Source organism: Athene noctua, chromosome 6 (assembly GCF_965140245.1).
Source record: "Athene noctua chromosome 6, bAthNoc1.hap1.1, whole genome shotgun sequence".
In the NCBI taxonomy this organism is placed as follows: domain Eukaryota; kingdom Metazoa; phylum Chordata; class Aves; order Strigiformes; family Strigidae; genus Athene; species Athene noctua.
Genome location: NC_134042.1, coordinates 26,624,951 through 26,652,587, shown reverse-complemented (window position 1 = coordinate 26,652,587; position 27,637 = coordinate 26,624,951). Strand labels below are relative to the sequence as shown.

The 27,637-nt window shown below is 42.7% G+C and overlaps 1 protein-coding gene and 1 long non-coding RNA gene across 7 annotated transcripts; one reads left to right on the top strand and one right to left on the bottom strand.

The window, feature by feature from the left end:
- Positions 1 to 223: 223 nt before the first annotated feature.
- On the bottom strand, positions 224 to 1,923 carry LOC141962185 (uncharacterized). The gene is made up of 3 exons (XR_012633878.1): positions 1,865 to 1,923; positions 828 to 914; positions 224 to 400 (listed from the first exon to the last, which is right to left on the bottom strand). It is a non-coding gene; the product is annotated as an uncharacterized LOC141962185 (long non-coding RNA).
- Positions 1,891 to 27,520, top strand: ENTPD5 (ectonucleoside triphosphate diphosphohydrolase 5 (inactive)). Of its 6 annotated transcripts, none has more exons than XM_074909931.1 (15): positions 1,891 to 1,984; positions 4,396 to 4,511; positions 7,442 to 7,719; positions 8,943 to 9,022; positions 10,981 to 11,124; positions 11,504 to 11,579; positions 13,770 to 13,805; positions 14,668 to 14,756; positions 17,439 to 17,518; positions 19,040 to 19,101; positions 20,537 to 20,638; positions 21,516 to 21,656; positions 21,988 to 22,044; positions 23,588 to 23,703; positions 24,039 to 27,520. In XM_074909931.1, exons 3-15 carry the CDS (start codon positions 7,500 to 7,502, stop codon positions 24,150 to 24,152), a joined length of 1,317 nt encoding a protein of 438 aa, XP_074766032.1. In that variant the 5' UTR covers positions 1,891 to 1,984; positions 4,396 to 4,511; positions 7,442 to 7,499; the 3' UTR covers positions 24,153 to 27,520. The 6 variants fall into 6 exon arrangements, with proteins under 6 accessions (XP_074766032.1, XP_074766034.1, XP_074766037.1 ...); XM_074909930.1 differs by lacking the exon at positions 1,891 to 1,984 and adding an exon at positions 2,046 to 2,506; XM_074909935.1 differs by lacking the exon at positions 1,891 to 1,984 and adding an exon at positions 2,047 to 2,506 and having other exon boundaries at positions 23,887 to 27,520.
- Positions 27,521 to 27,637: the final 117 nt, after the last annotated feature.

Genomic DNA, 27,637 nt, shown 5'->3' with positions numbered 1-27,637 from the left:
CAGGGCTGAGGAGATGTTAGGTAGTGTGATATAATTTACTATCTTACCCAGTTTTGCTCCCTAGTTTTGTCAGGAGCTGGGGCTGAAGTAGACAAAACTGGTGTATTTGCTGTGAGGCAGACACGAGCACAGTAGTCCTCATCTAACGGTGATTTATGCTCAGCCAGGTTTCTAATCACACACCAAACGTGTTTTCTAAAACAAACAGCAAGCAAGAAGTAGCCAAATATTTATTACACCAAAGCATACATATTCATTAGGAAGGGCCGGGTTATTACAATTAGTTCGGGGAATAGGTGTGATTATTATAATTATTCAGGGGGAGAAGTACGCGGTCCTCTTCGCGGTGTCCGCTCTTTCCAGGGCATGCGCTGTGAAGCGAAGTCCAGGTGTCTTCTTCCTAAATCGGCAAGATCATCCTCTCTAGATAGCATCTCTGAGTCCTTTTGTTCAAGTTTAAGTTTGCCTAAGTGCCCATTCAGGGCTTTGAGTAGGTGCCCATTGAGGGCTTTGATTCTGCTATCGGTGAGTTGTCCTTTTAATTCATACCCCCGGGCTACCTGCTACTTCTTATCATAGCCAACGCCCAAACTATCTGGTAAACTACACTGAATCCACAAAATAAGTGGACAAGCAGGATTCTTAGACAACGTTCAGAAATCATCATATGTTGCTATAAGTAAATAATTTGCAAGGAAAGTGGTCATTTCTTTGTATCAGTGAGCAAGAAAATTGTTTCCTACCAGTTGGTCTCACCAATGTCCTGGGGACCAGAGCTATTTTCTTATTCAATAAATAGGATGTTAAAATAATTTCATTGTACTTACCATTTTCGGTTTCTTTTTCTAACTGAATTAGGGTTTTGCTTGGTACTTGGATTTAGAACAGCAGGAATAGGACGGAAGTGAAATAATCTGTGAGAGAGGAAATGGAAGCTACAGCGTAGGGCTTTTCTTCACTGTGTTCTGAGTTTGCCTCTATTTTCTCTAAAATCTTCTCCAAGTAGCTAAACCCTGCGGATTTCTTTTAGCTTTCTCTTTTTCCCCAAACTGAACGACCGCTTCAGCCTCTCCTTGTACACCCCGCGCCGCAGCCCCTACCATTTCGGTGTCCCCCCCACTCCATTCCTCACGGCGTATTGCTCCCACGCTTGTACCGAGGGGGAGCAAAACCGGACGCCCTACTCCTGCCCGCGGGCGGGAGCAGGCCCGGGGCAAGGCCTGGCCTGGCCTTCCCCTCCCAGCCCAGCCCAGCCCAGCCCAGCCCGTCAAGAGCCGTCCCGCCGCGGGCACCGAAGCTCGGGGGCGAGGGGGCACGGCCTGCCGGGGAAGCGCAGCCCGGGAAGCTGCACCTGGAGGCCGGGAGGGGAGGGGAGGGGAGGGGGCCCGGCCCTGCCCTGCCCCGCCCTGCCCAGCCCTGCCCAGCTGCGCGCACATCTCCTCCGCCTTCCCCCGGCCTGGCCTCCTGAGGCGGGCCGTCACAGCCGACACCTCGCTCCCCGCCTCCTGCCGCCGCCGCAGCAGCTCCACGGTGCCCCCGGGCAGCCGGCGCGTGGCTTGGCGGCACTCTGCCCGAGACGCCGCGGCCGCCGCCAGCCGAACCTCCCAGAGCGCCCTCTCCACCCGCCCCGCTTCTCTTCAGATGCGCGGGCCGCCCGCCCCGTCTCCATCGGCCTGTGGCAGCAGGAGGAGCCGCTGCAGCACAGCGACCGCCGCCCGCCCGCCATGACGCCGCGTCTCCGTGGCAGCCCAGCCCGCCCCGCCCGTTACGGCGGGAGCCCCGCCCCGTTGCCTCGGTCACCGCCCGCCCGGCGCGCCGCCCGCCCCGGGACCCCCCGCGCCCGCCGAGAGGAGCGCGCGGCGACCTGTTCCCATGGAAACCGGACGGCGCCCTCCCGCGACGCGCAACTCCCGCGACGGGCGCGTCACGCGCGCGCGCTGACGTGACACGCAGGACCGGCGAGATGTGGCGCCGCCAGCGACCGGTGAGCGCGCGCAGCGGCGGGGGGAGGCGGGAGATGTGTGACAGCGGTGCGTTGCCATGGAAACCGCGGCCCTTCCCACCGCCCTCTGCCAGCGGCGCCGGCAGCCGAGGTGCGGGGTTGCGGGGGGCCGGCCCGGGGCTGCCGGGGCGTCCCGCCCGGGCGCGGAGCCGCTCCGAGGCTGGGCGACACCCCCGCCCCCCGCTCCGCGCCTGTTCCCGGCGCCCCGGGAGGGGGCTCCGCTGGGCTGCGGCGCTGGGGCGGCCTCCGGGAGCGGCGTGAGACCCTCGAAAACCGAGCCGGCGTCGGTGGTTCCGTTACTCGCCGGGGCGGGCAGGGGACGCCCCGTGTTGATCGAGTGACAACTGTGGGTGGCTCAGGAGGGAGACATAAGTATTTCGACGAGTGTTTCTCTTAGTGTTGTCGGTGCCGGCTTCGGGAGGAGAGCCGCGGGATCCCGAGGGCCGTGCTCGCCGCGGTCGGGGAGGAGGCGCGGAGTCTTTTGCTTGGGAAGAGAAAATTAAGGTAGGGGCGTTTTTTTCAGGCGTGTTCAGTGTAAGGGTTTAGATTGCAGCTGTTTGACTTGGAGAAAGGGAGAGTGCTTCGGCGCTGAGGTATGTGAAAGTTAGAGTAACCTACAGCCCTGCCGGTAGTTGGAAGAGGGGCGTGAGGGTGCCCGTCTCCGAATGGGGCTCGGTGAAGCCCCGGTGAATGCTTTCGAGGGCACAGCTAGCAGCAACGCGCAGAAATTTGCTCTGGAGTTCTCCCCAGGCTTAGGTCGAAGCAGAAGCCCTCCGCACCCAAAATCCCTCTGCACGCAAAACCCGCTTTCTGAGAATACCCCTTGGTCCAGTGAAAGATGTTATTTACGGCCCCCGTAGGGGTACAGTTACAGAGTTTGAGGGGACGCGGGCTAACGCGCTGCAGGAGGGTAACACGGCGGCCTCTTGGAAACCTGCCCTGGCCTAATGAAATGGGAAAATTGAAAACCCACTTGGGCAGAAATGAGAATAAATAAATAATGTGTATCTAGAGCCTCGGTGCAGGAAGAAGATAAAAGCTGCTGATAACACATGTTTGTGAGTTGGTTCTTTTTTCTTTTCTAGCGTTTAAAGCTCTAGATCTAGAATTTTACCCAAAATGTGTGTGTGCGAAGAATATTGTGCCATTAACTTCATGAAAGTGCTGGGAAGTTTCACCAATTAATTCAGTTATTCTTTCTGTTGTGATTTTTAAACTGTGTACCTTTCAGAAGATTAATTTTTTGTCAAAACAATCCAAGAAAGCATTTTTTTTTTACTAGATAAAAGTAAGTACAAAAAAACCTCAATAACTTTTTGCTTCTGAAAAAAAAAGGTAAAAATGTATTTGCCTAGTCAAGAGTGTGAAGTGTAGAAGCTGCTCGTCTGGGAAACAGATCTTGTTACCATAAAAGCTGCTCATCTGGAAAATAGATTTTGTTAGTGGTTTAGTGCAGAGAATAGACTTGCCATTCCAAATGATTTTTGGTGTGCTTGAGCAATAAATAACAATATTAATTGAATTACATAATTCATCGATTTTTGTTTCCTAAAATGTTTGTCTGAATATTTATATATCATAAATATTTCTAGTTATTTTCTAATATTTTACTTTATATCCAAATATTTCTCAATAATATTTTAGGAGACAGAAGGGAAATTCCTGTATGTTTCAGATAGACTGCTCTTCCCTCCCCTCAGATCAGACAGATTCCTTTTTACAGGGAGATGCTCCTCTTGCTGTGGTTTGGGTTTTGTCACTGTCTTTTGTCAAATATTCAAGAATGTGGGTGAGACTTTCTTGTCTTGAAAACTACCAGTGTTTCTGTGTATGGTGAACTCTTAAGTAAGGTTGTGTTTTGCTGTCTTAAGGTTTCTTATTATTATTCTGGCGTTGTTTTTACTTTTGTTGTTTAAAGAAAGTTTGGTTGGGGTTTTTTGTTGGTTTTGGGGTTTTTTCCTTCCTATTCACGCCTTCAGTCTTGGCGGTCTGTTTGAAGCATCCCAGTATTTTTGGATTGTACAGACTGTGTAGCTGCCAAAGCTCTGTATTGGGTGTGCTTCAACTTTATGGTTTAGTATCTAAAATCTGCCTTATACAGATGATATTTACATGTGTTTCTCTGTGTTGGGAGATGAGTGTTCTACCTTGTGTCACTGGACTCAGGCCAGTGCTGTTGAGGTCAACTGTAATGTTTGTGTAAATGTTTTACTAACTTGTTGAACTCTGTTAACTTTCAACTTCTTGCAATTCGTCCTGTATAATTATCTGAGCGTGTTTCACTGCTTGTATTGAGCAATGATAAACTCAAATTTGAATAAAGCAACTCGACTAATACTTTATGTGTTTCTATGACCTTATAATTTGCCTGATACATAGTCCACTCTTACTAGCTGAAAGCAAAGGTGAAGAAAAGAAGTGCAGGCGCAGTGTCTCTTGTCGCAGCGCTCCGAAGTGGTTTTCACTAGGAATCTGGAGTGGAATAGCTGTTGCTTCCATCCTGCTTCAGGTGTGTGGCTAACATATTCACGATTGATGTTGCTTATTACTGCTTATTTGTAAAGGCAATAATGAGAGCCCTAGTGATGGTGATCTGTGTGTTTTTACCTGCTGAACTGCTTGCTTATATTATTGAACTTGTGCTCGTATTTCTGTTTTCTCATCTCTGTTTATTGTTCATTCTATCCATCCAGTTGTATTCTGATAGCAGCTAGAAATTTAATTTGTTTGAGAAGAACTCTTTCGGAAATATTTTGCTTTCTCAGTAACTCATCCCTTGTCTATTTCTACCTTAATTTTTTCTTCTTTCTTCTGACCCTCTCTTTCCAGATCCTTTTCTGTTGCCATTTCTGTTATGCTCTGCCAATGTCCCTCTCTTGTCTCTGATTTCTTACTCATCTATTTTTATGCTTCTTGTGGACACTGTTTTGCTAGTGTGCTCGATTAAATGGTCTTCACCACTCATTGAAGAGGCTCCGTGTGCTTTTTTTAATTCTTAAGGAGGGGGGTAGAAAAAAAAATCCTGAGTTTTTGGGTTGGGGTTTATTTGTCCTCATGAGGAAAGGAAAGTGGGAAGGAAGTGGAAAGGAAAAAAGTTATGGGAGAAGTAGAGAATGGAAAGTGTGAAATGGTGAATGTCTGCAAAAGGATAGAGAAGAAAAGCTTAGTGAGGGAGTGTTTCATGGGAGGCTAAGGCTCATCCACTATTAGATCTGACAATAAAAGTATGTGTTAATGATGGCAGTTGCTCAGATGTTTTCGGATCATTGGAGGTTACGAAAGTTCCATGTGTGCCGTTTGTAATAGGACTCTGGAGTTTATTCTTAAGTCAGGTGCTTGGGTTGTATTTGTGATTGTTCAGTAATCAAAATCCTCACATTGCATGAGAATAACAACACCTCTTCTGATCAGCTGAAGAGCTTCTTGGATTTTCAGTAGACATCCTGGCTGTGATGGAGCAAACGTGGGTAATGCCAGCTGCATCTTAGTACAAGTCCATAGCTGTGAAGCTGCCAAGCAGCTTAGCACTTTACATGAACTCAGATATTCAGGATAGGACTTTTGAGCTGTTAGAGGTTAGAACTAAGTTTTTACTCGTTTCCACATAAAATGTGAATGCTTTAGACACTACTACAGTTGGAGTCCATCTCTCACAGAGGGTGGCCAGGGCTGTTGCCTGTTTGTGGAATTGTAAAGTCACTTCTTAGTCTTCTCGGAGTGTGTTTCTAAGGCAGAGTGGATCAAGAGCTTTTGCTTCTGCCTGCAGCTCTCTGCATTTACTAGGAACAGGAGGATACAAATAAAGGTCACAGAAGACAGGCAAGGTTACCCTTCTGCAGTGGACTGTGCATTTTGTTTGCCCTGGAGATAGATGAATGCTTGAGTGAGTTAGAGAGACACTCGAGGAATGACCCAATGTGACGTTGTTTACTGAGAATGGGTAAAAGTTAATCTTTGCTGTAACTGGGGACAAAGGTGAAGGATGGCAATAATAAAAGTCGTACAAGGACTAAATCTGGGATAAAAGGTAGTGGAGAGTAAGTGAGTTCTTTGGGCAAGTGCGAAAGGCGTGTGGAAATAGAGGCTGTCAGGTTCACATAGAAAGGAAAGTAGAGATTTTAGGGTTAGGAATGAATAAATGTAGACTAGAGATAGCAGATAAAGATTTTGAGAGAGTGAACATGGTGGGGCTGAGCAGATCACTAAAAGTCAAATGTTGAGGGCTAGAGGTGGGTGAGGGTCCCAGACAAAGCAGATGAATAGGCATATGAAATAGAATATTTAGTGCTGTGGGTGGATGGATGTGTTACCAAGTGTTTGGAGAATGATAAGGACCTGTTTGCACCTTCTGTGTGCTGAGTGCTCTGTGTGTATGTCAGTGCAGGCGATAATGCATATGGTGGGGCATCTGGCCACATGCTCTTTTCTGCTGTTAAAATGCAAATAACAGAGATAGCTATATATTCTCCTCCTTTTCACCTGGGCACCTAATGAACCCTATCATTTCTGTGCCTATATCTTTCCTTTATTAGCATTTCCTAGGAAAAATTTATGCAAAGAGGTGCATGTTAAGAGAGAGGAGGTGTATTTGTATCTTGATATCCAATATTGAATCACACAACTTTGGGGCCTTGGTTTATTGAAGCTGTTGTTAGAAGCTGTGTAAGCAACTGGAGTGTTCAGGGCAACTCATCTAGGTGTGAGTGTGGTGGGGTTTTGCTGAGGCTTTTTGTAATTCTGAAAATGAAAACTCTGTCAGAAGAAAATTGGGAAAAAAAACAAAATGAAGATAGAAAGGAAAACTATGAAAAATACTAAGAGACAGAGCCCAGGTGTACCTTGCAGTTTAGTCCCTCTTGTGCAGCCCAGGCTTTTCTTGGGGACGAGGATGCTGCTGGAAGGATATGCCTTCTATTTCTCTGTGCACTTATCTCTCCCAGCAGCTGTTCTTAGCCTGAGATTAAATTCTCTTTGTTTGTGACTCTGAATAACACTTGTGTTCTCCCACAGCATCTCAAGTGTGTAAGTGTTAGGGTAAAGCGGTTCTGCCCTGAGCTTCCCTTTGGTGATGCTTCCTTTCAGATAACATCTGGACTTTCTGGAGGTTCTGGGGGCTCTAAACATTGAGAACCTTCAAGCCAAATCAAAGAAAAAAAAATGTCTAAATAAAATCAAAACTAGAAATACTGGGAAGCAAACTACATTAACTCTTCTGCATTTGGGAAATGGAGAAACCTTTTCTCTGAAAGAACAATCACTTAGATGTAGTTGTAGCACTAAGTGCAGTAAATCACATCTTTTGGATGAGGTGTTGAAAAGCATCTAAAGAGCAGAATATATGTGTACAGACTGATACTTCTAATTTTTTACAGATCTTTTAAGAGGGCTCTTGGTAATTTCTATTCCTGCTTTTTTTTTTTTTTTTTTTTTTCTCTACAGGACCTACTGCAGCTCTGTGATTCCTGATCTGTGCTTGATTGCCTCAGGGGGTCCTGACATGATGGCATCTTCCAGATTTCTCATCCTTCTAGCATTGGCATTTTCCTCTTTGCCCTTTGTTCTTTCCCATTCAAACAGGGAGATGTGGTTTCAGGATTTCTTTCCACCTAACACGTGCCCTATAAATGCCAAAGCCAACACTTTTTATGGCATAATGTTTGACGCAGGAAGCACTGGAACCCGGATCCACATATACACCTTTGTGCAGAACAGCCCAGGTAGGACTCTGTGTCAGTCTGTGCACTTGCAGTATGTTGATTTAGATTTCAACTTCCCAAAAGAAGTTTATTTTTTCCCAACACAGCATTCAGGAACAACTGAAGACTTCTATAGTTTGTCCTTCAAATGGTCTTCTGGCAGATGATTATTGTCCATTTATGGGGGTGTTTTGATGTGAAAATATCTTTTTTTGTAGATCTTTTGAAACTCAGAGGTTTAATTCTGGGTATACTTCTGGAGAGTTCTGTATTTCCAAAGATTTTCATCTATGCGGCTGTTTAAAGGAATGTCTCATTGAGATGGAAAGAGGCTTAAGCTGTTTTTGTCAAGTTACGTGTCACCTTGAATTATATCAAGAGATACTTAGATTTTGTGTATGTTTATATGCCACATTTTGTAGCAAATTAAAATCAGTAAATTAAAGAATTAAAAGCACCAAAGGCCTGAGACATTTCCAGGAGAACTCCTGGGCACAGATGCACCACGCTCCAGTATATCAGCTTCTGACGTGGCACAGAGGTACCCAGATTGGCTGCACACCCAACGAGATTGAAGAGGGTGGATTAGCTTGGGTACAGTGAGCCAGCAAATAATCAAAGGTTGAAGGCTAGTTGGTGGAACTTGGCTAAAAAGCCCTTCAGGGCCATGCATATTACCTATGTAGCTTCACATGATTTCAGCCTTAGTTTGGAAGGACTGGTACAACGTCCAGCTCTGATTCATAATATGCAATACTTAGGGATAGCTTCTAGACTCCACCTGCCCTGAGAGCAATGGTCATGCTTGTTTGGCTTTGCAGCTGGGTGCTTGAGCCCAGGCACTTCAGTCTGTCAGTTGGATGAATCACTTAAGGATAATCAGGAGTTGATTGTGTGTGTCTTAATATGAATTAGTATTTCATAATTAGCTTGGGGCAGAAAGAGAAAGAAATTTTATTAAGATTAGGAATCATACTGCATTGCTGTAACTCATTGTAGTTCACAAATGCAAAACGAACATAACTTCTAATTATATAACAACATGTTCTTAATAAATTATTTGTGAACTTGGAGGATACAAGGGCAATGTTCTGTTAAATATGTTCCTGAAGTGAAAGAGCAGTTCTTGTTTTAGGAGAGGAATAGTATTGTTTGCAAGGGAAATTACAGGGTTGCAGGCAACCTTTTTGAAATTAAAAAGATTGGAGCTCTTGAGCGTTTCATGTAATGTTTCGTTTGTGCAGAAAACCTTCCAGAGTTGGAAGGGGAAATCTTTGAGTCTGTGAAGCCAGGTCTTTCTGCATATGCTGATCAGCCTGAAAAGGTAAGGCTCTGTTTCATTCCCTGTGAGTTGGTCTTGCTTCTGCTAATACCAGTTGGACTGTACCAAGCAGTTCAAGTATTACTAATTGTAACTGCAGAGTCAAAAAAAAAAAAATTAAGGGTTCTACTGCTGGCTCTCTAAACCTGTTGCTCTACTTTTGTGAGTTCATTTCTACACAATGAAATGGGAGCTGTTGTTTTACATGTTTCATCAATGGAACAATGGCTTAATTAATTCTTAAATGCAGTATATAACTAGCCTTTGATAGTTTCAAAGACAAAGTGGGTTTTTTGCTCTAGCAGCATTGATATTCAGTGTTTATTACCCCTATAGCTACCCCAAATATGAATAAATATATACTCCTGTCTCATTTACTAATAAATTTATAAGGTTTTCCTTTTGGTTGAAATTTTCAGTGCTGGTTACAGTTCAAAATGGGCATATTTTGTTTTGATTTGTTTAGTTTAGAAGTAAAGGGTTAAGACTGGGCATTTTCTTTTTTAGGAATGTTACACTGACAAGCAAAAGAGGGTTCATTTATCTGACTCCTAGAAATGTTTACTTTTTCTCTGTGTATTGTAAGATCTACAAAAGTTAATTTGTGTTAATACATTATGGAGAAAGGGAAGAATAAAGATGCACTTCTCAGGTTAAGTCAGGCCTTAATATTTTTCTAAGTGTATGCTCTGCTTCTATCATCAGACCTACAACAATTTGTTCTGATTCTTCGCTGTTGGCTTTGGAATCATGGCTTGGAAGCCAATGCTCAGTGATATGTGGGACTCACTTCAGTCATGCTCAGTTCAAATATTTGATTACAGTTTTATCTGAGTAGTAGTAGGTACAGGCAGTTACTCTTCTACTGCTTCAGGACTTTTGTTGTTTTCTTTATATATGGAGTTTTTCAAAACACAGTTGGACAGTTCCATCTTCCGCAATCAGATGTATTAATGAACATGCACATTTATAATTTTAATAAGAAGTTGAAGTTAGGTGCCATCCTCTTTGTTTTCAAGTGGGGGTGGTTGTGAATTCATGCACAGTATGCTTGTTCCATGCTACTCTATTGGATCAGGAGTAACAGAGCAGAGAGCACTAAAATAATCCTGTGGTGATACACAGGGCCAGTCCTGAAGTAAGCAGCCATTTTCTAGATCCCCTGCGCTGACAGAAGTTCTTTCACAAGCTAAAGTTGATGCCAGAGAAATGGTAGGTTACATACTCTACCTTGTGTGCTTTAGCAGCCTTGGAATTGGGAGCTATTGTAGGGGGAGTTGGGGGTTTCTCAGTTTGCTCAGTTGCATTCAGTGCTACAGGAATTCAGGTGAGAAGCTTTATGGAAAAGTGAATGGCTTCTGTATTTTTTTAAAAATTTGATAATAGCTCTCATTATTTCACTAAATTGTTTGTTGAGTAGGAGAGGAGAAGAATTCACCCTGAAAGAAATTTCTAGATATTTCACAGGAGAATGTTTATTTTTAATGCCAAACTAATCATTAGAGCTGTGTAAATAATTGAGAGCCCAGCAGTGATGCCTGTACCTTGTGTGGTAAGCATTCCCCAGCTGGCATTTTAATTACACTGCTTGCTATGGACACACTTGAAATCCTTATATTGTGTTTAGTGAAATCTACAGACATTCCTCTTCACCTTTGCAGCTTCAGTCAGTAATTGTACCATTTACTTTCATCATACTGCAAGCTGTCTAGTTTTGTCAGATACTCGGTTCCCTTGTCTCCCTCCATCCTTGCAAATACCTTCCACAATGACATTTCTGTCGCCTGAGATGTATCTGAATACACTCGTCCTTTTCTAGCACAGTTTTTATCCTGGCATGGGTGAGGTATGTTCTGCTACTGAATACTGGTCTCACTAGTGTTGAGGGGGACTTGGAAGGCCTTTTTTCTGATGATCTGTAGGAGGAAACCATAAGAAAAACATAATCTTTTTCCTTTTAGGGTGCTGAATCCATCAAAAGATTGCTGGACATGGCCATAGAGGCTGTGCCACCTCATCTCTGGAAGAAGACCCCTGTAGTGTTAAAAGCCACAGCTGGACTGCGCTTGCTGTCAGAGGAGAAAGCTCAAGCTCTGCTTTTAGAGGTAATGTACTAAGATATTTTGGATGCACTAGTGTTGCTCTTCCTGTTTCATCTTTCATTACTCAGTTCTCCATTCTATTTAGCATAAGAGAATTTCAGCTGTGAAAAGTGACTGCAATCCCATGATAGCATGCAACTCACAGACTTTATGGACTTTCTTGTATGGTCCTGAAATCCTCTGTCTTGATGTCGATAGAAGTCATGGGGAGAGAGACCTACAATACTTGTTTCTTTCTTTCCTGGCCCTTAAAAGAAGAATTATTTTGTCTACTCCATGCACTTGTCTTATACTGCTGTGAAAAAGAAAACATTCTCTTTCACCATCAGAGCAGAACAAGACTTTTAAGACCAAGGAATCTAATAATTATTTCTTTCTTCAGGTGAGAGAAGTCTTTGAGGAATCACCATTTCTTGTTCCAGAGGACAGTGTTAGCATCATGGATGGGTCTTATGAAGGTATGTATACCTGAAGGAATAAGGAAAAAGTGAAAGCAAAGAGGAGTGGGGGGAGGGGAGGGAGATATGGACATGAGAGGGAATGAGAAATGGTCACTAAACTGAGGGGAAAACATAAAAAGTTTCTAGCTCTGTTTGAAACCGGTCAACCCTGGTTTTCCTAGGAGGTGTTTGTTACCATAAATTTGGCTCAAAATAACCCCCTAAGACTTAGTCTGAAGTTTTAGAAGACAGGCATTCTTTACTGCAGCACTGGATGCACGGGGGATCATTCCACCTAACATGCGTGCTGAAAGACAAAAGTACACTTATTATATACAATAAAAGAAATTAATGTTCATGTAACTTCCGAGAAGTATACATCTGTTTTCAAAGGATCTAATGCATGCGTTAATACATTGCACAAGCTTACTAAAATTTGGGGAAGGGTCTCTGAGGGGCTTCTGTGGGGGCTTTCAGTGGTCTGTGGTGGTCCCTAGTGGTTGTTGAAGAGGTGTCTCTTAGTGTCCTTTCCATGAACTCAGGTTTTTTTCATATAAGGCATTGTCTTGGCTTACTGCTCTGTCTGTAAAGTTTCTCAGCTTTCTTATTTTTGACTACCACAGGTATCTGTTGGTTTCTCTGCCCTCCCCAGGATGTACCCACGACAGTTGCAAAAATAATGTCCTCGGGTGCATTCTTGTCTGAGGCCCCTTACAGCAAGTAGCACCAACTGGCTTGCAGGCATCAGATAGCAGGCATCAGTTGATTGCTTCATCAGCCATTAAGCTACAGATGCAGATACACAAAGAGTTTTATGATAAATTAGCTAGATGAAGTTTCACTAAAACCTGAGGTTCCAGAAGATAATCTTGTCTCAGAAATAGGTGTGCAGCCTAATCAGCTGAAGCCTGCTCTTGGGAACTGTTGAAAAAAAAAGATGGTGTCCACCTCTGAAAGGCTGCATGATGATATATAGCAAGCTAGGAAACCTATGGAAAGTGTCTAGTAAATTCTGCAATATCACTATTAAAAATAACCATTTATGATTAACTCATCAACTTTATGGTTAAGGTTGGAAGCATTGTGAATATTAGAGGAAAATGAAGGATAATTGGCAAGTGTTAAAAAAATTAATAATGAAATACATAATAATATAATAAATTGAAAAAATACTGATTGGAAAAATGCAGCTAGTAAAGTAGCAAAGGAAGTAACCTAAAATACAAGAAAAGGTGAAATAAGTTGGGAGTTTGGAGTGACTGCTGGTTTTGCAGTGCAGAATAGACCACTGTAATATTTTTACTACATATTCAGACATAGTACCTTGGAGATTAGTGGGTAATAATCCTGTATGGATGCCTGATAAAAGCCATCTATGATGTTATGTTCAGTTCTGAACACTTTGTTATGGCAGATACATTGCTAGTTTGGAAGGTGAAATACCATGATGCTTAAGCAACTAATAAATGGAGAAAGATTAAAGAGCAAAATCTGTCCATATGGGCCAAGAGAAAAAGAGGAGTAACACAAGTATTCGATGAAGTATGGTGCAATGTGTAGTATGTCACTAGGATTAATGGGTGAATTATATACTAGGGGGAAGTGTTGTATTGACAGGCAGCAGGACCAATGAGGCGTAATAGAGCACAGTGTAGCCTGCCAAGGTTTATTTAAAAATCTCACCTCTTCTACTGTCACATGTTTGCCTGTGTTTGGGTGAGAATCCCGCCAGTGTCAAGCAAGCTGCTAGAGTCAGGGTTGTTTATGTTTTACTGGTTGCCGCTGTGTCTGTAGCATAATTACGGAAACCACAAGATTAAAACACAGAGTGATGTGTATGCAATTTTAGATTAGGAATTGAAATGCTGGGGGGCAGGGAGGAACCGTCCATGAGATTTGTGCTTTGTGTCAGCTCCTTACTTCTTTGTATATTGTTTGGATAACAGACATGATTTGTGCATGCTGCAGTTGCATGGGTGTTACAGAGGTTCTACCTATCCCAGTTTATGAGATTTTAATGCATCAGTAATGGATCATATCACTTAGTTATAAATTTTAATTAATCTCTGAAGTATGTGGTGGTTACATTAAGTTAATAATGATTTCCAGATAAATAAATAACATGTGGAGGGGTGGTAAGAGTGGGCAGGAGGCTGTGGGATTATTCAGTGGTGATTTTTTTTTCTTTTCCTTTTTTACTCTTTGCAGGAATTCTAGCCTGGATCACTGTGAACTTTTTGACAGGTAGTTAATCCTGTGTAACCTCTCTCTGAATATGAACTCGAGTCTCTTCTGCAGAGGTGATCACCCTAAGTTCCTCTGCCTTGGTTGGCATGTCCTGCTTTTCCTCCCTGCTGCGGGACCAGTGCTAAAGCAGTGGATTGTCTTAGGCAGACTGTGTTTCAGAGGGTGAGACACACCTGTAGTAAGAAGGAGGCATCTTAATCCAGAAGGTGCCAGGATTTACTCCGGACTGGGAGGCACTGGCAAGCTGGCTTCTGTAACATATGTAGGGGCATGGTACTGCTAGTCTGTTAGAAGGTGAGAAACAAGGTTTTACAATATTCTTCATCCCAGTTTGAACTACGCAGCTGAAATGATGTAACATGGAATGCATTGGTGCTTTAACCCTGGTGTCTCTAAGAAGTTCTGGGAATGCAGCCTAGTGAAGAGAAACCAGTACTCTAGTAGATACATGAGCAAGCAAACCAGCTGCTCTGGGTGAAGAGAAATTATAATAGCTGGTTCTGCTTTTACTGTCCTTCCTCTCCTACTGCTCTTGACCATCCGTATTGGTGCTAACAGAATTTATGTATCTCCCTGACAGTCTCCTGCAGGAGATACTTTGTCTCTTACTTTTGCTGGATGACTAGAGATTTACCTGCTTTTGTCTCTTTGGAGGCAAAACTGGAATCAAGGGAAAAAGTCCTGTGAATCTTTTCATAATACGTTCTGTTTGCCTACCTTTTCTCTGTGATGTTTTCTGTCTTTGAAGGTCAGCTTAGCCCTCCTGTATTGCTCTGATAATGTGATAACTGGGTGGCTGCCTGAACATGCATGCAGTATTTGGCACTTGGGGCTATTCTGAGCGTGATGTTGTTTGCAGGGCAGCTGTCTGGCCAGAACCAGCATACTGTTGGCACTCTGGACTTGGGAGGAGCCTCAACCCAAATCACATTCCTGCCACGGTTTGAGGTGAGGACTGGTTAAAAGTGTGTGGGCTGGGACTGCAGGGCCAGTGGAGAGACCTGAGCACTGCTATGCTCTCTGACACCATTTTGTCTGCACTGGCACAAGCAGAACATCTGTGGTGTACAGATCATCTGTATGTCTGTTCCCTTTGACATCAGCATTTGACTGATAGACGCTTACAAACAAAGGAGCCTGGATAACAAGGAAGAAAAAAGAAAGCAAATGGGTAAAACTAAAGAGAAACAGCTTTTGTTTTCTAGACCCAGGCTGGGAGGGCCTCATTAATGCAGAATTATTTTGTATTCAATAAATGTAGAACATATCCAGGGAGTATTCTTGCATATTACAAGAAATTTAGGGTCTGCTCTGAGTTATCTTTTTTCTTTTTTTTTTTTTTCCATTCCTGTCTGATAGCAGATCCTCACTAAAATTTGGAGAGGGGTGTCTCATGGGGCAAATATCTTTCATAATAGCATAGCCAATCCCTCTTCGTTTTCTTACTAATTTCATTTTCTTTGAGAATTTCCCTCTCTGCCCCTCAGTCTATCTCTGCTGGATTTGTCAGGAATTCTGTAGCTCTTTAGAAACAGTTTAAACTGGGACCCAAATCTATAGTTTGCATGGGAAAATTAGTATGGGTATTGAAAGGGCAGTGTAGCATTCTTTACCTTGATATTGTGAAGTTGGTTTTGTCCCCCTTTCTGAAAGAGTCCTTTGTTTAACATTTTTTTTGTTTACAGAAATTGAGATTCTCAGAGGGTGTTTGGTGACCACAAAGCACATGGTTTTCATATTAGGATATTTTAATTCTGCAATGATGGGTCATGTTGAAACATGACGTGCAACCTTATCCTGTTCAGCAAAGCCTCAAGTACTCTGGGCTTGCCCTCTGTTTTGTGTTGATAACACCTGCTGAAGCGGGCACTGGACCAACAGGAAAGGGTGTTGCATGTCAGGGTTTTGGAGCATAAATAGAACTGTGAAGTAGGCTGAACAGCAGCTCAGGATTCAAATGTCTCCTTCGAGCCTTGCAGGAAGAGACCTCAAGGGTTTGCTACTGACCAGGACCGATGCTGTGAATTCGCAGGGCAGTGTGGAAGTTAAGGTTCACGTTGCCTGCTTGTATGCCCTGTATTGTCAAGTGCATACAAAAAAGCACATTCGTAGCTGAGTATGTTTCTGAAGTTTTTCCCATCTGATGTAATTAGCAGGGATTTCCCTCTTTGATTGGCAGAGGGAGTTTTTCCCCTCCTGCAGTCTGAGGCAGTTACATATTTGCTCTTGTATTCATTTTAAACAAAACACTGTAATCATAAGGGATTCATTGATGAAGTCTAGATTACAAGCAAATAAAGGACATATAATGGTAACTGCATGGAGCTGTTTTTAAACTAGTGTTATGCTTTTCATGGTATTATTGCCAAAGTTATAAGCAACTGAAAAGCAATCAGAATCATTATGAAATTGTCTGTCTGGTGCCTGCCTCATTTGGGAGGGGTGTGAGGATTTCTACATTTTTGTGAAAGTAAAGCGTGAAGAAAGACAGTTATTTTCTCCAAACTTTTGGTTTTTTTCCCCCCAGGATCTATCAATTTTAAAAGTTTTTGTCATGTAAGGTTTAGGAACAGAACTCAATATATGGCAGATGGCAGGGTCTGGGAGTGTTGGGTCAAGGATGTGACTGCCATTCCAATGAAAATCTACCTGACGTCCAAAACAAATTTCAATTTGTACTTTTTCAGGAGAAACTCAGGCTGAACACTGCCTTTCAGCTTTGAGCAGGCTTCTGTCTAGGACTCTACAATTCCAGATCTGTTTGGTGTTTTGTTGCTGTCTGGTTACTTGAATGGTAACTACAGGGACTTTGCAGCTTCAGTCCTCTCTGACATTCTGCTCCTTGGCCCAGAGTAACAGTGTCTGATATGAATGCACAGGGCCAAGAAGGGATGGGAGAATGAGGTTACTAACAAAGGAAAGGCAGAAACTGGGACTGAGATCTCAGGGACTGGAAACAAATGAACAGTAAGTGAGCCCTTAAGTGGTTCAGATTTACAAGAATATGGGATTTAGTCTGGCAAGAAGGTAGGAACTGAGTACCAGTGGGACAGAGGTGCACACAGAGGGAAGACTATGAAAGGAGGAAAACTGGAGGTGATGAGAGAAGAGATTTATTTATAGGTGTCCTGAAAAGCACTTAAACCAGGAGGTAAAGCAGCCCTAAGACTGGGAGTGAGTGCTCACAGTGTTTGCTTGAGTATTAGTATGACATTTAACATGGTGAAAACGTGGCCTGTACTTTACTTTGCATTTTTAATTCTCCTGAGTTCCTGAACTGATATGTCTAGTCTGACTTGCCAACGTTCATAGCTCTTCTAGTGCAGCTGATTTCAATGGGGTCTCTGTATAGACTAGCACATACGTACTCTGAAAAATTCAGGTATCCTGAATTAGAAAGTATTTTCACCTTGATCTGTTGTGCTTCCCTAGTATACATACAGAGATGCATATAAATAAACTCAGTGTTAAAAGCTGCAGATATTACAGCAGTGGGCACCACTGGAAAACTGTTCTTTGTTTTCAAAGCAGATCAGATGAGTGTGCAGTAACTGTGATATTACATCAAAGTTGTTTATTCTTTATTGCATAATAGAAACTAAAAGATTTCTTCTTTTACTTAACTTTTAGGAAACTTTGAAGGAAACCCCTGGGGATTTTCTTACCTCATTTGAAATGTTTAATAGCACCTACAAGCTCTATACCCACAGGTGAGGAGCAAAAAGGCTGCTGTCTTCGCTGGGGAAATCAGTCTTTCTGCAGCCCCTGAGCTAACCACAAATGACCATGTCATCCTGTTACCAGCTGTTGGGACCCTGACTTTTTAACTAGTTTTCTTGTCTGCTTAAAACATTAGTTGAAGTAGAACATGACATTAGTTGAGTGGAAACCTTCCAGGATCATGGTTAATATCACTGCAAGGGAATATTAGTCAGTCTGTCAAATGAAGAGGAAGATATTTCAGAAGAATTCGTAATGTTGGATTCAAGCCAGATATTCTGGACCAAGCAGAAAGGTGGATATCATGCCAGCAGTCAGAACTAAACCTGGTCAGAGATTTGAAAGGAGGACCTTCCTGAGACTTTTTCCTTCTTAGTTCAAAATGGCACATCTCATTAGCAACTGGACAAAAAGTAAAACATAGACTGATGTAAACAAAAGAGAGACAACCACAGGCAGCTGATACAGACCATGGAGCACAACAGATTCTTGAAGCAATTGGAGGGGATACTTAGCCTGGAATAATATAATTGCGCTTACTATGTTAAGATGACAAGTTTCTGAGATGTCTGCAGTGAAATCCAGAGTTCACCTGCATGACTTAAAGTCCAGTGAGCACTCAATTTTGTATAATAGAGAGTTGGTCTCGGTCAGTTAAATCAGTTACTAATGGGATGAAGATTATCATCTCAGTCAGTTACAGAATATGCTTACCTGACAGCAAAGCTGGTTTAGTAGTCCTCTCCTACTGCTTACATTTACTGATGTAACTGATTGCTGTGTTCACCAATACAGTCCATCAGACCACTTTAAATAATTGGGCTTGAAAATAATTTCCTAAAAAATGAGGGAGTTGGAGGTTAGTTTAACTCTGATTATTCTGTAAATGTTTGTATTGACATGACTAAAGGGATAAGTAGCCAAACACAGAGGTGGGAACGAAAGACCAACAGGTTTTGAATCTAGCTGAGTTGCTGAAGCCAGCAACGTGTAATGACATTATCATAAACATTGTTGACATCCTAGCTTGTAATGAGTATAGCGGTAATTTGTGGAGTCGGAGGTGAATTTCACACAAAGGCACAGCTCCCATGTAGTGGGAGGTTCTGCAGTTCTCCTGTTAGTTCTGCCCTAAGAGCACATGGTCTTCATGTGGGTGACTTAAGAATGGCCATCCTGTTCCCCACGCACTCCTCACAGACTCTTCTTTCCCCCTCGTTTTTAAGACTGCATTTTTGCTTTTCATAAATGTTTTGTAGAAATGTCACATCAGCTCTGTTTCTGATTTACCCATCTTACAGCTCTTTTTTTAATTCTTGGGTTTGTGTCACTCTTTTGGTACTTGGAATTGTTCTGGCAAAGGGAACTCTCTGTTTTATAGAGGGGAGACTTGTGGGAAGCAGAGGAAGGAGATTTGCTTTGGGTGTTCCAGAATTTAGGAAGAGACTATGGGTGAAGCATACCAGATGTGCAAGAATTAAAACTGTAATGTCTGTCTTTGTTGTTTGCAGCTATTTGGGGTTTGGACTAAAAGCTGCCAGACTAGCAACGCTTGGAGCTTTGAATATGGAAGGTATGTTCATATGATAAAACATCCAGGATTTCTGAAGAGGTGGTCTTGTGTCAGCAGCCCATTTCCCATGTCTTATCTTCTGTATCTCATGCTTTTCTATGTTTTCACTGGTATAGATATGTCTGGAAACAGGCTACCGTTTGTTAAGGAGTTGTCTTTTGAGAAGCTGCTTTTCGCTATTTCTAGGTCCAGCCATCAGTGAGACTGAGTGCAAATTCCAGAAATGCACATATGGGAAGATACAGACACCATATAGACACGGCCAGCTGTAAACTCACAGCTTTACAAGCATCCACAGAAACACAAACAGCACAAACAGATTTTTTTCCTAAGGATTGCTGCTTAGGCCACAACCGCTTTATAGGTCTCTCTGGTATCTGCCTGGCCCACTGTGTTTCCCCAGACCTCCTGTTGCATTCACTGACTAGTCTAGCTTGAAGTCCTCAAGCATACTGCACACACTCTCACTCACTAACCTGAATGTATACGCACATTCCTGAGTTTCCAGTCTCTGACCCAGACCTTAAGTCCTTCCAGTCTTCATGCCCAGACCCTGGGCCTTTTGTCCAGTCTCTGGTCAGGACCTGAGGTCTTTCCACCTTCTGGATTCTTACTTGCCAGCTAGATGGACTTGTATTAATTACTAGAATGTACTCAAATCCAAAATAGTTGGGAATAGGGCTTAGGAAGAAGGTAGGACAGACTGCAGTGTTTGGTCACAAGGCTTGGCCAGAAAAGCATACTGACCAGCTCCCTTCTTGTGATTGCCTTCTTTTATCATCCCCTCCATTTTCCCACATTTGTGCTTCCCTGATCCATTGATTCTCCTTTCCCTGCCTTTGTGCCTTCCTCCAAACATCCCATAGTAAATTCTGCAGTCCCACAATCCCCCTCAACCATTCTGTAGGAAGGTTGCTTTTCTTGTGACACTTGTGCTGGCCACAATAGTCACGTTTTCTTCTTATCAGCTGCAGTATTTCTGGTTGAAGCCTTCAAGGGTACGTTCAGTGGATCCTGTAGTGGCCATTGATCAGTGTCTTAGGAGTTTTTGTCTTCATTGCTCAGTTGCTTTGTTTCTCGATTATCTGCTGTTTGTTAGGGTTTGTGTAGCTGTGTGTTTAATTTATTACTTGTCTTGGTTTTTGTATTCTGTGGTGAACAGCCATTATCCAGATATGCCTTGTACCATTTATCTCATTAACAAGTGACAAGCCCAGCTGCTCTGCAGCTTGCAGGACAAAATGGATACAACTTTTCCAGACTCAGACTGGTCCTTAATTCATAATCAGTTTGTGCAGCATCCATCAATTTCAATTTCCATATTTTTGCTTAAAGACCTTAATGAAGATCTTTCAGCCTTTTCTGATTCTGCATATTGATCAATAACTATGTTAAATTTTATCCATTGTGACTTTCCCCTCTGGTTTCATTCCAGCTGTGGATGGACAAATGTTCCGCAGTTCTTGTTTGCCAAAGCAGCTTGAAGCAGAGTGGCACTTCGGGGGAGTGAAATACCGGTATGGTGGCAACAAAGAAGGTAAACTAAGGGGACTTGTTCCTTTTTGTAAGATAAGTCTTGTCTCCAGAATTTGAGCTTTTTCTTGGTAAATACTCTATCAGTTACCTTGGGTTATGAAGGATACCTGTCCAGTCATAGATGTCGATCTTTGACAGAGCCAGAGAAAAATCTGAATCTGTAAGAGTAGCTGGCCTGTGCTCTCTGTACTCTGGCTGTGATCTCTTACTACAAATGCTACCTTTATAGGAAATGTTAAGAGTTATTTGTGCAAATAAGAGCTTTTTCTGAGGCTTTGAGCTAAATGCAAAATCTCTGGCTGTGTTAGGGTACAATAACTGGTAGGCTAAAGTATATCTCACTTGTGGAACTATTTCTTAAGATATCCCTAATGCTGCACACAGAGGGTGAAGCTGCTGCCATCAGTAACTAGAACAGACCCCTTTGGTGACTGATGTTTCTTTGATTTACGGTGGGGAACATAAGAGGCAAATTGTAGATTTGGTGTGTGTGTGTGGAGTAGATCCGTAGAATTACAGTGTGATGGGGAGGGAAAGTAAGGTTTTATCTGTTTTTATTGTATCAAATGTAAATGAGATTCTGTTACCCACAGAACATAACAATGGGAGTTTTGCCTGACATGGAGGAAGCTTTTCATGCACCTACACTAGTTTGCACAGCACACCTTTCAGATATTGCTATCATCTGCTCTAACTAGTTCTACCTGATGATGGTGATTTAAGAGTCCTTGCCTGCATGCAGGTGCTGTGCTGGATTATGGAAGCTCTTCTCACCTCTTCTGATGCTTTAATCTCTACTTCTTCCCTTCTTCATCCTATTGCCACTGATTCTTCCATCTCCTGGAGATGGCTCACCCCATCTGTGTTTGTCCTGACAGGAGAAACAGGATTCAAGCCTTGCTACTTGGAAGTACTCAAGGTTGTCAAAGGGAAACTGCACCAACCAGATGAGATTCGTGGAAGTTCCTTCTATGCTTTCTCCTATTACTATGATCGAGCAGTTGACACCAACCTAATTGGTAAATTGGTTTGGGATAATCTACTACATGTGAGCGTGTCAGCCAGAAGGTAGACAGAGGAACTTTGGAGGCTGGAGCCATGGGGAGCAGGGAAAGAGGAAGTACACAGAGTGCCTCCAGGGAATGAACATGTATCTGCCAGTGCAGTTTGATGCTCAGAGTTCAGCAGATGGGACTTGGGCTCTGAGCTTCAGTTATACTTGCAGTTCTGTCTTCCAACACAGATCTTGCTCCTAGCTCAGCATCAGAGTTGCACTATAGGGTCAGTTTAGATATAGAACTCAAGTGCTTTCAGGTCTGTGATGTTGTTTTCTCACCTCTTCCTTTTCAGATTATGAACAGGGAGGTGTTTTGGAAGTGAGAGATTTTGAAAGAAAAGCCAAAGAAGGTAATTGTCATTAGACCCGGGGAACTGGTGTGGATGAGAAATAACAAAAATATAAATGTATAGGCAGTATGTAATGTGAGTTTGACGTAACTAAAAAAAAAAAAAAGTTTATTTAATCTTTATTTTATACCTTCCATGTCATGTTACTTACCTTTTATTAGTCAACACCTGTAACTGTTGCTAAAGAAAGTACTGATAGAGCAGTGAGGGGAAACAAAGTGTTAGTGGCTTTACAGTTCTGTTCTGGAGAGGAGGGCGATAGTTCATAAATGTCATTACAGAAGAAAGTGAATTTACTGTATCAAGAGCTCCTTCTGTCAAACTGCAACTCTGAGTTTAGGAAAGCACTGACTTGTAAGTCTGTCACCTTAAATCCTTCTTAATCTCTAACAACATGGAGGGAGAGAGTAGAGGTTAAGTCTTGATAGCTTCTTCTGCATTCCTTTTCCTCCCCCGATTTTTTTTCCTGAATGCTTGTTCTAGTTTTGTACCTCCCCCTGTGAAAAAACAGCTCCCACCTTGCCATGCTACTGATGGCCAAGAGCAAGACATAACCTTTGAACCATGATCACCCTCATGATGATTAGTAGACTGTATTTTTCACCAGAAAATGCTTAACTATGTAGTTCAGGACTGACTTTTATCTAAAATAGGATCCAAAGTCTAATGATTTTTCAATTAAACTTAATCTCCCTAGAAACTCAGATGATTCTGAACAGGGGGATTAGGCTCTAAAGTTTGAGTATGGGTTGGCTGGGTTTTTTTCCCCTGGATACTGGGAGAGCTTATTTCCAAAGATGCAGCTAAGATGTTATCTAACACCATGAAACCATTTATTTAGCTTCAGAGCACCAAGAGATCAATTCTGGGATCCTGAATTAATGCTCCCCTCTCTCATTTCAGTAAGAGGATGTTGCCTATCAGTTTCTGAAAAAGAAGTGAATTCTGCTCTTGATGCTTGTAGAACAGTCCAGTAACAGTAGATCTAGAAGATGATGCTTAGTGTAAATCCATATTCCAGTCACTGTCACCCTTACTGTGGAATCTTGACTTAGCTGCAGCAAGGGAGTGGTTGGTTCGGAAATGGTCTCTTCCACGTCCTTGGACATGTGTGGTTGGAAAAAAAATAAAAGAAACTGCCATCCTAGAAGGTAAAGTCTATTACTGGAGCCATCCTTGACGACTAGACAAGGAAAATAAAATGATGCTGTGTTCTTGAAAGACTAAGTAATCTGCCAACCCCCAGACAGTTATCAGTTGAACAGAGATTCAGACTTCAAAAGAGCTATGTGGATTATGTTGCTGTAATAAAAGATGTACTTACAATAGACTTAAGAGAAACTGGAAGTACTGTACAGTTTATTCTCCAGCATCACAGAACAGTCATGTAGCGTGTACCATGTGTTACATGTACCCATTGATAGACATGGGTGGTTTGCTTTAGTAGGCTCGGGCTTCAGGTCAGTTCAAATGTACAATGTGGATAAAAGCTCTTACTCTGCTGAGATACCTTTTTTTTTTTTTTTTTTTCTTCCTTCTCTAGTCTGTGACAACATGGAGAGGTACAACTCAGCCAGTCCTTTCCTCTGCATGGATCTCACTTACATCACTGCTTTATTAAAGGAAGGTTTTGGATTTAGGGACAACACACTCTTACAGGTGAGAAAAACAGTTAAATCCAAAGCCAGCTTTCCAATTTCTATCTCCATCAACATGCATTAGTTCATTTTTCTAGCTAATTATCTACTGAGTCTTTACAGGGTTGTTACATGTAGTTGCTGTCTTCTGCAACATAGGAATCTAGAGAACTGTTGGGAACAACTTCTTTTTCATCCTTTATAGTTAACAAAGAAAGTGAACAACATAGAGACAAGCTGGACTTTGGGTGCTACCTTTCACCTGCTGCAGTCTCTGGGAATAACCTATTGAACTGTGACATTCCTGTGGACTTCAGCATTTCTGAAAGGCTGAGAAAGCAAATTGAAATCTCCCAGGTACGTTATTCAGCTGGAGCTGGTCACAGAGCAGAACATGGACCAAAGCTACAGAACAGATCTTCACCCTGGATTGGCATCGTGCATAATGAGAGTTACCACAGTATGATTTAAATTGTGATTGCCACAAATGATCCAGAAGCTGCCTTCTGAAAGTCACAAGGCCTAAACTTCAGCAGAGTGTCTGCAAGGGGCTCAAAGCCAGCTTTCACCAGCACGTTTGTATAGGTTCCCATGGCTAGAAGCACAGAGTACCTGGCATGTGATGGCATACTACAGACATGTGACTTCCCCTCCCCCTTTTATTTCAAACCTACATAACTTGTTTGCTTATGAGACCTTAAATACAGAAATTAAAGATGGCATCAACAGTCATTCAGAGAAAAGTGAACAACTGTGGATGCTGCCAGCCTCAGCATTCCAAGACTCGGCTGTTAGCTTAGCTATTAATACATTACAAGACGACTCCAGTCTTTCAAGAAGGAGCCTGCTATAAGCACACTTTGGGCTTGGTTTTGGGAAAGGTGTTGGCTAAAACATAGGTTGTAATTTACCAAACATTTCTTCAGGCAGCAGTCATTTCCAAAGCAGCTATACCATAAATCTGGCTGCCAGACCCGATAACTTGATTCGTTTAGCATGTAGTCATAACACGTGGTTGTGCTGGCACAGCTAGGCAGCGATGTCAGCTATTTCAAGGAAATACTTGTCATGTTGCACCCACAAGGACTTAAGGGTGCAATCAGATGAAATGGCTGATCTGAAAGCTCACTTTGCCATGAGAGGCAGTTTTCCTTCTGTGCTCTCAGCAAGGCACTCCCACAGCCATCTTTCCTCTGATGCTCATGCTCCTCAGGTTCTTTGGTGAACTGATTCATGACACCAAACTTGAGTTAAATCAGCTCACCAAAGAGTCAAGTCTAGTACTAGCACAAGGGAAATAGACACTGTACAGCCTGGGAGACCCACTGGCCCAGCGAGCTGGTAGAACACAGCCCATTTTGTCAGAGTGAGCTCTAGGGTGTGATTTCCCATCTCAAAGCTTGGGCTTATCGTTTCCTATGCTCTCCTTAAGAACCTCTTCTGAATGCAGCACAGTGATGAAACAAGTTGTTTTTTCAGTTGAACAGACAAAAATAGGGAGAGTGGAATTAGGGAGAACAAGAGCAGAAGTAGCTTTGCTTTCTTATCCCTTGTTTGCTTATCCCTTGTCCATTTTAAATTGTTTTAAACTTCATTTCTCTTCAATTTAATATAGTGAACTTCGACCCATAAAGTGGTGTATGCAGCCCTGCATTGCTCTGGAATTTTTTTTAATATATACAGTCAGTCTTTAGGAACAGCGCATCCAGTGAAGGGGTGTCAGCTGTTTAGGAAGCCCAAGACTTCTGTCAGGATAGCATGAAGCTAAACTGTTACTCAGATCAGTGAATCTTGCCATCTCTTTCACACCAAACACATAGAAGCAATGAAAGATCAGTATTTTAAATAAAGCGTCTTGTCACACAGGCTAGAAAGCTGGGCTGTAGGATCCTGGTTTTCTCATCTAATTGGCTGTAGAGAACATCAAGATTGCTTGAATACCTTGAGGCTCCACGTGTGGACTTTGCAATGTCCTTAGTAGAAACATCTGTAGAGACAACTTAATCCACCCCATGAAATAATTGGCAACTAGCTCCAAAATTAATATTTTGTACTCACCATGGAATGTGTAAGGTAAAAATGAATTTACTCCAGTCGTAAGAACAGAGAGGTATTCCTCACATGACTAAGAGAAGCTTTTACCCACAGATCCTGTGATGAACACTTTCCTGTCAGGCATTTGCAGCTACCTGTTTGCTGTAACACACCTTTCCCACTTCTGTAAAACCAAAGACTGCCCTCATGCTACCTTCTCTGCAAACTGGGCTTGAAAATAATTGGTACTTCCTAGCAGGGGGAGGAAGTAGCACACTCAAGCCCTCACTAATCTTGACAAGCAGTTGGAGACTCTGAAATTTGCCTTACTGTGAACATTAGTCCACTTCCTCTAGTTAGCGGCGCAAGTTTGACTGTGGCCAGTTAAGATACTCCCTTCCTGTATCTCAGGTTTTATGGCACTAGGGTGCAAGGTGTGCTTTGGATTGAACAAGCTCAGTCAGCACCAGGAGTCCTAGGGTTGGGGATGGAACTATCTGTACTTGTCCCACCACTGACACCTTGCTGCAAATTAAAGCTATTTCTTTGAAATATGAAATGCTTATCCTACCTGTACTTCTTACCAGAGTCTGGTTTGAGATCTGTGTTGGGAAGTTTCTGTCACACCGAACTTGTGTTCCTTCTTCACTAGCTTCTGTTTGAACATGAAGAAAGTTGTGGCCTCTTCTCAACCACAGACTTTTCTTATTCCCCTTCCTAGTGTTTGGCAAAACTTAGTATGTCGTCTGGTCTGCACAACAAGGTGACTGCACACGCATTCATTTTGTCTTTAATGAACTTTGTATTCACTTTAGTATTCTCAGAGAAGACAAAGTAGGATGCAGTGGTTACTAGCCAGGCTGTGTTACTCCCAAGAACTAGCTAATTTAATAATCCAAAAGTCATCTTTCAGTCTGAGCCAGTGCTGTGACAAGCACTTCCTAGATCTTGGGGCTAAGAGCCGTAAGCAGTGAGGCTGTATTTGAAACAGGAAGAGAAGGTGGGATGTTAACACGTGAGGAACAAGCAGCAGCAGCGTATCTGCCAACTGAACAGATACTAGCCCTGAGGAGTACTTAAGGGTTTGGTTTTGTCTGAAGGGAGGATGGTCTAGAATAAGACAGGTACCACGCAGAGGGAGTTTATTTTCTGTGTTCTTTGCCTCAGACTCTGGTACTACAAATGCTAGGTGGGAGCATCTGCTTCCCAACACCAAAGCGGCATTGAATATGAATGCTCAGGGCCTTCCTTTGTCAGTGGCACAATTCATTAACTGAAGCAAAACTGCTGCTGTCTATCAGGGGCCTGATCCTGCAGTCACAAGAGAAACAAAAATTCAGCTCAAAGGTTTCTTTTACAAGAAACTGCAGAATTGAGCCCCTGCTGTTTACATCTGAATTACTTATGGTGTGTGTGGGATCTAGAGAAGCCAGTCAAGTCCTCACACTCACCCTAGTGCAATGAGATTATTTATTAGCTTAACTAGGCTAAGTGGCCTTTTAAGAGAAGAGTTCTACTTGCAGCCCTGATTTTTCTCCTGTAATGTCTTTTAGCGTCACTAACTGGAACTGCCTCATATGAGTGACTGAAGAAGCACAAGTAATGGCTTTCAGTTCAAAACTTCATTTTGTTCCTTCTAGTGTTAGTTCCCGATACTGGTCAACCATATGTGTAAATCTTTCTTTCGGGCAGCACTCGCTTAATTCTGTGAGTATCAGATGTCTAATGCAGGAGGCTGGTGTTTGGAACCTAAAACCAGAATATCCTCAATACCTATTTTAGTAATTAAAGCATTTTTAACAATATTCAAGACACCATGGTGCAGTTTTCTTTCCTAGATGTTGTTGTCATGCATCTCTTTTTTCATGGAGCCCTTAAGACTAGCCAGTTCCACAAGGACCACCACTATTAAATAAAGCACC